Source organism: Protopterus annectens, chromosome 10.part0, assembly GCF_019279795.1.
Source record: "Protopterus annectens isolate FY-2018-M chromosome 10.part0, PAN1.0, whole genome shotgun sequence".
Taxonomy (NCBI): domain Eukaryota; kingdom Metazoa; phylum Chordata; order Ceratodontiformes; family Protopteridae; genus Protopterus; species Protopterus annectens.
Genome location: NC_056744.1, coordinates 1,638,466,270 through 1,638,479,946, shown reverse-complemented (window position 1 = coordinate 1,638,479,946; position 13,677 = coordinate 1,638,466,270). Strand labels below are relative to the sequence as shown.

Genomic DNA, 13,677 nt, shown 5'->3' with positions numbered 1-13,677 from the left:
AATGCATGGATCATGCAATCCCAAATAAAACCAAGATGCATTCCCCCAAAGGCAGGCGCCCGGTCTGGTGGACCCCAGCCTTAAACAAACTTTACAACAGGAGGAGGAAGCTACTACATGACAGAGTAAAATCCCTAAAATGGAAGGCATCTCTGATCAGTACTAGCAAAAAACTACGATCACTCATAAAATCATCCAAGGCCAACTTTAAGAGAAAAATTGCAAAAGACACAAAAGACAATCACAAGGCCTTCTTTAGCTATGTTAGAAACCTGGGTGGAAACTCCCAGATATGCTCAGAGTTAGTACAAAATGACACAAAATACACTGAACCCACTGACATTGCCAACATTCTGGCAGACAGGTTCAGTGCAAATTTCTCCTCCCTCCCCAAAAGGAGAAATAACTATCCCAGCAGAGTGTAGCCTCCCTAACATCTCAGATGCCCAGGTGAGAGCCGCCTCTCTAAAGCTAAAACACAGCATCAATGGGACCGGACGGTGTCCCGGTTGTGTGCTACATGAACTCCAAGAGGAACTAAACCCACACATAAGGCTGCTGTTTAATCTTAGCCTTACTACAGGATACGTACCCAAAGAGTGGCATACGGCAAAAGTGGTCCCACTTCACAAAGGCGGTGCTTCTACGGACCATGGAAATTACCGCCCCATAAGCTTGACGAGCCTGGTCTGCAAAGCTATGGAGAGGATCATTATGGAACTCATAAACAAAGACATTGGGGACCTACAGACATTGGATCCTACCCAATTTGGCTTTGTCAAGGGCAGATCCTGCCTTTTGAACTTGGTCGACTTTTTTGAAACAGTCACTAAGGCCATTGATGAGGGTAATGCAGTTCACACAGCCTACCTTGACCTTGCAAAAGCCTTTGACACAATACCCCACTCGGGCATCATAGACAAACTCACCAGCTTAAATGTAAACCCATATGTCACAAGATGGGTTGCAAACTGGCTCAAGGACAGAACCCACAGGGTCAGAGTTGCTGGAGCTATGTCAGACTCTAAGCCAGTCACAAGCAGTGTCCCACAGGGCTCAGTCCTGGGACCCCTCTTGTTCGGCATTTATTTTTCCGAGGTACAGGCAAACATAGGAGGATTGTGGCTGACAAAGTTCGCAGATGACTGCAAACTGGGCGCCATAATTGATACTCCAGCGGACACAAACATCCTTCAGAGAGGCCTCATAGAAACGGATAATTGGTGCCAGAGCCATGGCCTTAAGCTGAACACCAACAAATGTATAGTCATACCCTTTGGGAAAACCAAGGTACCCACAAATTACCACATAGGTGGTAATCCATTAAGTACGGAAGAGGTAATCAGGGACCTAGGGACCCAGGTTGACAGTAACCTCTCATTTGACACTCACATTGCCAAAGTGGTTAGGAAGACCTTCTATATTGCCCACCTTATCATGAATGGTTTCACATCTAGATCAAGAGAGGTCATTGTGCCCCTGTACTCTTCTCTTATCAGGCCAGTGATTGAGTACAATGCCCCATTTGGGATGTATCTCACCCGACACCTGCAGCAGTTGGAAAGACCCCAAAAGTTTCTCACCAAGAAGATAAAGGGTCTTAAACATATGTCATATGCTGCTCGACTGAAAAAACTCCAGCTCTATTCAGTCGCATACCGCCTACTCAGAGGTGATCTGTGCCTGACGTACAAGGCCATGTCCAATCCAGAATTAATGAACATGCTCCACCTCAGAAAATCCAAATCCATCAGAGCCACGAGAGCAAGAGACTTAAACTTCAACACAGAAATAAATAGGATGTGCTGGAGGGACAGATTCATAACCCAGAGGCTCCCTACACTCTGGAACAGAATCCCAGTCCATGTTAGGCAGAGCCCCTCACTGACTCTATTCAAGAGAAATCGTGACGAGTGGATGGGAGATCGTAGGTTTACCCCGAGGGTCATCTCTGTGTCACTACTAGACAGAGGCACAGTAAACTAAACCCTAAAAGGGCATAGTATTCTCATCCTAAGGGGTGGTGAAAGCCACACACACTCTGGCTAGGCTTATAAATGCCCTAGGGCAGATAGCCTAGTACGAACCTATGAACCTATGAACCTATGAATTCCAGGAAGCGCTGGGCCTGGGAGTTTGTACTTGAGTAGTTTTCCCAGTTAATGGTAGGGTAATTGAAACCGCCCAATATCAGGGTGTTCGGTAGGACCTTCATGTTTTCCAGTGTCTCCAGAAAGGTGGAGTGGTGGTCCTGGGTCATGGAGGGTGATCTGTAACAGGCCACAGTTTGCATTGAAGATTTTCCTGATGCTAGTTGCACATGGATGATCTCAGAGGTAGGTCTAGGTATCCTTGATGAATATGGATACACCCCCTCCTTTTGTGTTTGGGCCATGTTCTGTGGCCGAAACGTGTGGTATGAGTTTTAGCCCGGTAGTGCTGGGGTGCTCTCTGGAGCCTTGAATCAGGTTTCAGTTACTGCACAGATTTTAACATTCTCCATAGTGAGAAGTGCATCGAGCGCGTGCATTTTGAGATTTAAACTCCTGGCATTGAGTAGCATAACCCTCAGTTTTTTGTTAATTGTGCTGTATACGGAGGTAGGTTTGACTTTTGAGCCTTGCCTAAAAAATGGGGGCAGCAAGAGCCTTGGCCAGTATTCAAAATTCAAAAACACATTCGAAAACCACAATAAAGAAACACCAAACGAAAATAGCAGCCAACTGGAAAAATCTTTACTTTTTTCACTGAATTCTGGTACCTCGGCCTTCGCCTTCAATGGAATGAATTATTACACACAAAACCAGTCATTAAATACACCAGTTCATCACATAATTAAACCATTAAACAATTAATTAAATTGAATAATTTTTTTGTTAAAGAACTCTCTCATGGACCAATACTACATTACAAAGAAGAAATAAATAATATAACTAACAATGTTATATTTCATATTTAATCTCTAGATTTAACCCATTGGGATGTAAAGTTTTATAATTTACTATAAAATTTGATTCCATTCTTAGTAGTTTTTTATGAAAATTGGAGTTTGCCCCCCCACCCCCCTCTGGTTTAGCCAAAACACTAAATATTAGATCTACACATTCGCCATTGTGGTACTGATGAAAATGATTAGCCACTGGACTATCCAATCTAACATTCCTAATATCTCCCATGTGTTCCATAACCCTCAATTTAACCTTTCTTTTTGTTTGTCCTATATACCATTTTTTATTCTCACAATTGCAACCAATTATATAAATTACCCCAAAGGAATTGCAATTAAAATAATCAATGACATTATACTTAATGCCATTTATTTCACTGCCATCCAAATTCACAATATTTTTACATATCTTACACCGTCCACAAGCAAAGGCACCCGCATTCCTAACTTTGTCCTTCCTACCTTTATATCTAACCAACTCCTTCAGGTTACTACACCTGCAAAAGCCTAGGGGTGACAGGTGCAAGCCGTCTCTTGCGAAGCAACATGGCTTGTCGAGCATGTCATCCCAGGCTGACAGACACTGGATCCCCTTTGAATGACACCAGAAGCTTAGCCAGTTGTTGAAATTGATCATTTTTTCTTTATACTGAGGTATCATTCTTGGTGAGGGCAGGATGCTACTCAGGGTCAGGGTCATACCAGCCTAGGCTACATGATCAGAGAGCTCTTCCATGTCTCTTTTCATGTAGTCCAGGAAGGTACCTCTCAGGTCATTCACACCAACATGAACAATGACAGAGTCATATTTGTACTTGTTCTGGAGTGACCTGAGTACTTGTATTATGTGGCAGATTCTGGCTCCTGACAGGCAGCTAACAGTAACCTTCTGCTTGCACAGCCTAGTGAGTGGGACGTCAGTGTGCCTGACTATAGAGTCACCTATTACTAGTGTGTTAGGTATGTTATTTTACCTTAAGGGCTGTGATTGTGCGGCACACTGATTTTGTGTTTTATGTGTTGTCTGGTTTGTGATGGGAGGTGCAGGTACTTTGGGTGTCTGCTTTGGAGGTCTCTGATGATTTTGCAGGTTTTTATTTAGAGCCTTTCGAGTATGATTTTGTGTATTTATGTGTATTTTTTGCCAGTGCTGATTTAGTAGGTCTATGTGTGGCTGGAGGTGTGGGGCAAGTGTTAACCCTCTCCTCTTGACTGTCTTTTCCAGTCTTGGGTGGAGACAGCCTAGCCTCCAGTTTGGCTGTATAATTGCATCTCTTGCATATGTTAGTGTTTTGTGGTAGGAGGAGAGGATTGTTTGTGCACATGAGGCAGTTGTAACATTGCCTCAGGATACCCAGATTCACCAGCTGGACTGGAGAGTACACCTGAAATTGCCCTTTGGTCATGCCAGAATAATAGGGTGAGCTGCTTAGTTGCTTGGTTGGTGAAGGGTGAATAAAGAGCCTTGCCCTGCTGGGCAATCAGTGTCAGGGTATATTAGTGCTTGATATTAGGTCTGAGCAGGTGCTGGGCTGTAGGAAGCTTTTTGAGTGCTTAGGTTGAGAGTTAGACTAGTTTCAGGGGAAAAACTGAAGAAGAGACTTAGTGGAGCCAGGAATAATTTAACCATAGCTAACCGGCACTGCCCGGTGCGCAAAACCATGCAAATGCAGTTTTTATAGCAGGCAAAAGAAAAAGATAGAAATTAGCCCAAATTGGCCACTAAACTACTAACTTCTTGGCTGGAACCACTCCTCCAGGGACAGATAGGCTGCTCAAAGCTCCCCTCTCTCACAGGTGAACAGAGAAACTTCATTCTATCCAAGTAAGCTGTGGGCAACTCAGAAATTGTAACACAGCCCTGAATTCAGCACTAACCTGAAAACTGGACTATACTAGCTTAGAAAGGTGGGAAACAAGGAATTTTTTTTTTTTTTTTTGGAAAAGATAAGGCAAAAAAAGTAAAAAATACATGCTTTAAACGATTACAAACGATTAGAAAAGGCTATCGCACTTTAGTGTATAGTCTATAACAGTTAAACAAATTATTTAAACAAAAAACAACTTTTTAAAAGTGCAGGCAGTCAAATAAGTACAATATGTGAAAAAAACAACCTTTTAAATCACAATAAATGCTGGAAAATTGGCGTTTAGGTGGAAAATAGTTAAGAACAGCAAGAAAGTACAGAAAACTGATACTTAATCACTACAAAGTCTCTCTTCTATGCTAGAAGGCTTGTATCAGTTTAAGGCTTTCTAGTGTTTCCCAGTAGGTTAGTTACAGGAAAGATGGGAAACAAGCGCAGATGTGGTCTTTTAAACCAGAAAGTTGAAAGAGATGGACAAACTGTCCAAAAGGTCAATAAACTACAATTTATGGGCCAAGAACCACTCCTCTTGTGGTATACAGGCTACCTCGTACCAGGGTTGCCAGATTTCTGACTGGCCAGGTAGAACAAAGTGAAGACTAAAGAAAAAAAAAAAAGGTCTTCCACGCTAGATCTTTAATGCGGAACATCAGAGCTCATCAGGCAGGCTGCTGATCTCGAGACAGTCCTGCCCAAATAGGGACGTCTGGTAACCCTGCCTCATGCTTACCACTCCCACTGATAAGCTAGAAGGCTTTCCTCCAACACAGAAAGGCTTGTGGAGCTCAGAAGCTTACTAACAGTTCTGGATACAGCAACTCTGTATCTGGACTAGGCTAGTTACAGGAAAGGTGGGAAACAAGCGCAAGTGCGGCTTTTAAACCAGAATGTTGAAAGAGATGAAAAAAAACTGCCCAAACGGCCAATATCTACAATTTTTGGGCCAGGAACCACTCCTCTTGTGGTAGATAGGCTACCTAATGCTTACTACTCCCACTGATAAGCTAGAAGGCTTCCCTCCAACACAGAAAGACTTGGGGGGCGGGGGGTTCAGAAGCTTACAAAGAGTCCTGGATAAAGCAAATCTGTACCTAGACTAGACTAGTTACAGGAAAGGTGGGGAACAAGTGCACATGCAGGCTTTTAAGCCAGCAAGTTGAAAGAGATGGAAAACTGCCCAAACGACCAATAAACTACAATTTCTGGGCCAAAACTCACTCTTCCCAGGGAGGATAGACTACCTAGTGCTTACCATTCCCACTGATAAGCTAGAAGGCTTCCCTCCAACACAGAAAGATTTGGGGGGCTCAGAAGCTTATTAACAATCCTAGATACAGCAACTCTGTAACCGGACTAGGCTAGTTATAGGAAAGGTGGGAAACAGGCACACGTGCAGCTTTCAAACCAGAAAGTTGAAAGAGATGAAAACAAAACTGCTCAAACAGCCAATAGCTACAATTTCTGGGCCAGGGACCACTCGTCTTGTGGTAGACAGGCTACCTAATGCTTACCACTCCCACTGATAAGCTAGATGGCTTCCCTCCAACACGGAAAGGCATAGGGGGCTTAGAAGCTTACAAAGAGTCCTGGATACAGCGAATCTGTACCTGGACTAGACTAGTAACAGGAAAGGCAAGAAACAAGCGCAAACACAGGCTTTTAAATCAGAAGGTTGAACGAGATAGAAAAGCTTCCCAAACGGCCAATAAACTATAATTTCTGGGCCAGAAACCACTCCTCCTGTGGTAGATAGGTTACCTAGTGCTTACCACTCCCACTGATAAGCTAGAAGGCTTCTCTCCATCACAGAAAGGCTTGGAGGGCTCAGAAGCTTACCAACAGTCGTAGATACAGCAAATCTGTACCTGGACTACACTAGTTACAGGAAAGGTGGGCACCAAACGCAAATGCGGGCTTTTAAATCAAAAAGTAGAAAGAGATGGAAAAACTTCCCAAACGTCCAATAAACTACAATTTCTGGGTCAAAACCCACTCTTCCCATGGTAGATAGGCTACCTAGTGCTTACCACTCCCACTGATAAGCTAGAAGGCGTCCCTCCAGCACAGAAAGGCTTGGAGGGCTCAGAAGCTTACATACAGTCCTGGATACAACAAGTCTGTATCTGGACTAGACTAGTTACAGGAAAGACAGGAAACAACTTAGAATTTTTTTTTTTTTTTACAGAAAAGCAGCTAAAACAGCAGTAAATACAATTCAAATTGCAGTGCAGGCTAGCACACTTGAGTGTATAGCAATATTACGGCAAATACAGTTTAAATAAATGCAATTAAATTAACAAATGACTAAAAAACAAGTGCAGAAGGCAGTAAATTTGAAGGCTACTAACAAGCAGTAATAAGTGAGAGTAAGAGCGACTGAGCAGACAACAGCACACTGAACAGCAACTAAGACAGTTACAGTAAGAGCAGCTGAATAATATATATATTTATTTATTTATTTTTAAAGTACATATTTTTTTAAAGTTCATTGCATTCTCTAGCTGCTCTAAGTATAGTTTCAAATGATTGATCAGTGTCCCACTTGGCTACGTCTTGGGTAATGTCCTCTTTTCTCTCTGTTTTTCTGATGTGAAAGAAAGAACCAAAAGATTTTAATTAATAAAAGTTGTTGATGGCTACAGATTTTGATTAAAAACATTCACTGATAACTGCAGACTGGGTATTGTTATATATTTCCTTCTAATGCCCAGATTCAACAGAGGCTTAATCAGATTAACACCTGGTATAATAACAGTGGACTCACCCTCAATACCAAAAAATATTATGAAGGTATTTTTAAAAAAAATTGAATACCACTACTTCCTACCATGTGCAGAATTTCCTCTCAAACCTTTCATCATTATTAGAGATCTGGAAACATTTGTTGACATTGAGCCTTCTTTAGATCACCATGTCTTGAGTGTCATCAGAAAATCGTTTGACATACCTCACTTAATCTCTAGAGGCATTTCTTGTAAGTACAGGGAAGAATACTTTCCCTATAAGTTTCCCTAATCAGACCTGCCATTGATTGCACTCACTCCATATGGCATATACCTCTTCAAACACCTTAATCAATACCTTAATCATCTTGAAAGACTACAAAGATTTTTCATGAAGAAAGTCACAGGTTAGGGATCCTAAGCTACCCTGAATGACTATAACCCTCTCATTGTGTTCTGCATTATGCAGGCTAATATGCATTCATCTCTACCTCGACTTTGTCTTTTACTTTATTTATTTCATATTAGCAATTTTATTAACTACTTTATAGCAGAAAAAACACACTCCAGAGCCACAATTCACACTATCCAAATAGTTTACTGATGCTCCTAGTACCTTGGCTGTGATGCCCTCCAGGGAACAATACATCAACTGGATAGAGTTCTTATATAATCCTTTGAATTACAAAATTAACATTAATTGACATTAATTAACACAGTGAATTGATGAACCATCCTAAAATATACAACTTTTAAATAGACATCACTCATTGCACCATGAAATGCAAACATGATGTAATTTTATACCTTTAAATCCATATTAAACTTATTCAGTGGCAAACTGTATTTAATGGAAAGGAAAATTACTTTATATCACTGAAAAAAATCACCATCCTGAATGCATAAATACAAAACATTAAATATACTTTATAGCAGATAAGAAAATAATAAATAATAACTTGATTTTCATGTTACAAAAGGACCCCCACTTTTCGATCTCCTGTCGCTCTGGAGAACCACAGAGAACGGTGAATAACCACACCAAAGGCCTAAACCTCTGTTATCACGTTAACAGCATCATCTGTCGTGAAAGGTGTTTAAACCAGTGCATCCACTGTTTATAAACTAGAGTGATGCCTTGGACTTTTTAAAATCTTGACTCAGTACATGGGTGGATAACCAAAAATCCCCGTCATGAGGAAATAGTCACTAGTTTAGGGAAATTAACTAACTGAGTTAATTGGCTAAGGTTCTTTATGGTCACTTGAGCCATAACCACCTATGAATTAATGATAACTTAGTCTTAGAAATCATAAAGTCCAATTTGACATCTGTTTTGATGAAGCACTTTTAGTCTTTACTTCTTTTCCTTCAATTATGAAGTGTTTTAACAGAAAATAAACACTATTTCTGCAGCTGTAGTGTGATACATTAAGTGTTCATACGTACTCAGACCTAGAAATACTTTATTCAGTACTTTACTCAGTCCTTATTAGGCCAGTCATTGCATATAATACCCCCTTTAAGGTAAGTATCTGTCCAGACATATGCCAGAACTAGAATGCCCACAAAGATACCTTACTAAAATTATACAAGGCCTAAACAACATGTCCTACATGGACTGATTTCAAGCCATGTCACTTAATTCAATATCCTGCAGACTGCTAAAAACTTGACCTGTGTCTGGCATGAAAGACATCCCCCAACCCATTGCTGATGGATTTACTGCACACCAACAAGTCAAATGGCATCAGAAATACTTGGTCTAGGTATTTAAAGCTCTTTCACAACGTCATTAGAATGGCTTGGAGAGACAGGTATATTTTGCAGAGGATACTACTACTGTGGAACAGACTCCTTATCCACATAACGGACAAAGGCAGCACCTCTGTTGCTTTATCCCATGCATGGGAGGGTCCCCGCAATTGTCTATGGCATAATCACTATTATTCTCACTAGGGGTAATATATGATTATTGACCATGGGATGGGTAAGGTCAACCTATAACCAAATGGGTAGGTTAATTTGAGCACAAAAAGGTAAACTGGCTAGACTTAAAAATCGCCCACAAGGCCAGCTATCCTAGTACTTACCTATGAACATATGAAGTTATAAATACAATGTCTTGATAAAGTATTGTTGTCGCATTTTGTAATCCTTGTAAGTTTATGCTGTAGAAAAAATAATGTCCTAGTTATTGAAGTGTTTACTTTTTTGGAATGGTGTTTTAGGGGTATGCAGACCTATTCGGTTACCCATCTCCCCTCAAAAAAAAAAAGTAAAATAACAGCAAATATGATTCAAAGTACCACCTTTTTGCAGTCTGGTATCCTGTTTGTGCTACATGGTTTACTATCATTTCTCCGATCGCATTTGTGTGAATTATGGTAAGGATGAACCATATGGGCGAAATATAAAAAAACTACTAACACAAGTGTCGAATGCGGAAGTGAAGAAATTCAAATTCGACATCTTTCAAACACTCTCCATACTTCCGCATGTTGTATTCTACTGTCAAACACAGAAACCAATGTTTTTCCGGGGGGGGGGGGCAAGCTCTCCTGCACCCCCATTCACCCCCTGCTACTTATATATACTAACTCCGAACTCCGATATTGCACTACAGTGAGAGAAAGGGTACAATTCCTGATCCCCACTATAGTGCGATCTGCATGAAAATGTTGAAATTCACAACAGCGAATGCTATATTTTTTTTGTTCTTTCGTTATGTCGAATTGGGCATTCGGGCTAATGTAAATTGAATGGTGTCTGATCTCCCTTTGATAGTAAACCATGCTACACTGTCTCCATAGTATACATACTATTTCCCTGAAACAGTGTCACTTTTGTTTTTATTTACTGCTGCTTTTACTATATCATTTAGAACCCCTTGAAGATTTTTGAGAAATATCCTTTAAAACTAACTGAAAAAGCTGCCAGTGGTTTGTTAAGGAGCAGTCTGTCTTGTGGATATGCTTGTATTTCTCTGAGGGGGCACTTATGGTGTACAGCACTTATTCTTGTCTCTCTGTTGTTGCACCATTCTGGTCCAAGTTACGGATGAAAAAGGGACCCCAGACAGAACTCAGGTACTCAAACAATGAATGAAGGAAAGAATGAATAAATACAAAAACAAATGCAAAAAGACATCTTCAGTAAAATTTAACACGCCAGTTTGTACCATGAGTTCTGTAGGTTTACAAGCACTACACATGCAAATTCCTTGAGACATCTTCCAATATCCTCACCAGCTCTACTGCTTTCTTTTAAATGTCCGCCCCCTAATTCTAGTGTCATCTTAGCTTCTTCAACCCTAGACTGAATCTTTTTACCTCTTGAGTGAGTATCATTGCCTTAAAATTGAAAGATAAGACTAAGGATTGCCCACTTTTGGACCTACTTTAATTTACGATAAACTAGAAGATAACAAAGTGCAATTTAGTCACTTACTGGGAAATCCTTAAGATTTCCAGTGGTCTTCCTTTTGTAATTATAAGACTCTTTTAAGTGTGTGTCCCAAAATAGTGAAAAAAGTCAGGATACACAAAAGAGCAGTGAATATCAAGCACATCTGTTCTCCTTTAAAGTTACATTTCCAGGGGACAAGCTCAACACCCCCCCTGAACTTATGTATAAAACTCCAAGATTACCATGCCTGAGAGAAAAGGGAATATTCCAAGAAATGGCAGCCTCAGACTTAATATATATGTTAAGTCCACATTTTCTGTCAATCAGTCTCGCTATTTGGGGACACACACTAATCAGTTCAGAATATCACAGTTAACCTTCAGCGATAATGATGACAACTAATTCATCCTTGGAAATCAGCGATGAGTGAGCTGTGGGTCCCACGCGTAGCTATAGCCCTGCTTTGTTCTGCATAGCACCTGCATTTGATTACATACCATAGACCATTCATATGACAAGGAGTCACATGTCCATCTCTATGACATCATCAAGAACACACACTTTGGTTATCCATGACCAGCCTGAATAATGTTTTTGTTGTTACAGCATTATTATACAATGACTCCCTATTAATATTTGAAAATGTGCACGCTGATTGGCCCAGCCCAACCAGCATGCCCATTGTAAATCCCACAATATACCAACGGAAAAAGGTCCGGTCACCTGGAGTTTTTTCCATTGGTATAAAGTTCCCCAAAACCTTTTATTTTTTTTACAATTAAAAAAAAAAAACAGAGGAACAGAGACTTTCTTTTCTCCGTTACTTCCGTTTCAAAGCATTGATGTACTGGGTATGCATGAGACGCAAGTCCCATACGCATGCTCAGTACATCAAAACAAGGAAGCAGTGTACCACAACCAGCGGAAGAACAGTAATGTGCCGTTATACAAAGACATTATTTAAGAAAAGCAAGTATATTTTTTCTTAAATAATGTCATTGTATAATAGCAATAACCAACTCTGTGGTTGTGGTATATTGAAGATTTACCCACAGTTGTCTTTGTTTAATCATGCCCTTCGCCCTCGTGATTAAACCACACCAACCATGGGTAAATCTTCAATATACCACACCATGTCGTTGGTTATTGCTTTAATATCACACTATTAGGACCTTTGAGCTTTCTTGCATACAGCCACAGTGCAAAGCAAATTTGACAAACAATATATAATTAGTGAGGACATCAATATTTCCAAGATATAATTTTATCTACTGTCTTACCTTGTGAGAGACTTTGCTTAATTCCTGTAAATGAAAGAAAAATGCATAATGTCAGATACTGATCCAGCATGTATGGAAAGCATGTAAGATAGACAATTCAATATTTGATTATATGTATATTGTATTTGGCTTGTTTATTATTGTATACAGACTGTATAATATCATTATGTTTTGGCTATTTTTGGTCAAAGCATTTCAATGTTGCAGACACATGACAAGTGTCTTCTGTGTTAGGGTCTGAAATGCTGCTGGATTGCTATAAAACAAACAGAATTATTACTTCACGGTAGTTTATCTGATATCTCAGCCTGAATTCTAAACAATGTTCTCTCTTTTGCTGCTTTTACTAACAAAATAAAGAACAGTTTTTCAGCATTGTGTTACAAAAGTCTATTGCTTTTCTCACTTATTATCAGTGAACAGTTGCTCTGGCCACTGATTCTACACACTGTATTCCACATACAACGTATTTGCATATGCAAAACTGAGAGAAAGGGAGTGTGTGTGTGTGTGTGTGTGTGTGTGTGTGTGTTATTGGGAGTGTAATGCCTGACTCCTGCTTCTCTTTCTCTTGAGTGTTAGACACAAACTACTGATATAATCAAACAAGCCAGTTCATTTATTGAAATGCATACTTTTCAGAAATCTGTACTAACTACATCATATGCTTCTACCATAAGTAACTGAAAGCTAATCACTTGAAACTTAAATGCTCGGTTGCAACTGCTCAAAGTCAACTGCTATACACAAAGTAATGAGGCAGCTCAAAACAAGTTTTCTTAGAAGGTGGGCAAGCCCTTTGCAAATTCTGACATGGAAAACAAAGATTTCTGCACCTCTAACTTATACTTATCAACACCATGGTTGTGCAATGGTGTAGAACTGGGAAACTGCCCACAACAGTGTACTGTGCTTGTGATCGAGCAGTTCATTTCTTATCAATTACTCCTCAGGAAAATGAGGGACAACACCTTCATACGATAAACCACACTGCAATGATTATTTCACATAAGTTGCTGAGTTGTTTCATAAAACAGTTACTTATCAACTGTAACTTATTGCAAAATGCACCTGAGTCAAATGATTCATCTTGAACAATAAAAATGGAAGAGATTTGTTTCTAGCTGTTAGTTTTCATGAAACTTTAGTTTTTCATTATGTGTCCATAGATAATACATTTTCCAGCATCACTTTGTGCTGATTTTGTATTAAATATACATAGACCATTTAATCCAGGAAGTAGATAATTCAATAAATTATATTCTTGAGAACAAGAGAGAACTATGTCCTTTATTCTTAGTTGCTTGAGCAAATGTGATAGGGGTATTCCCGATGCTTATGAATGAGCATAGCATAAGTGTGATTCATTTAGGCTATTTACACTAATGCAAAAGGTTTTAAAATAATGAGATGCAAATGAGAAATGTTGTAAAGTGTAGTTCGAACATGTT

The 13,677-nt window shown here is 39.8% G+C and overlaps 1 protein-coding gene across 1 annotated transcript in view; it reads right to left on the bottom strand.

The window, feature by feature from the left end:
• Nucleotides 1–13,677, bottom strand: part of LOC122813829 (serine protease 27-like) — a 192,232-nt gene that overhangs the window by 148,448 nt on the left and 30,107 nt on the right. The window contains exon 2 of the mRNA XM_044086357.1: nucleotides 12,227–12,250. Coding sequence (XP_043942292.1) covers nucleotides 12,227–12,250 — 24 coding nt within the window. The remainder of the gene's footprint in view (nucleotides 1–12,226; nucleotides 12,251–13,677) is intronic.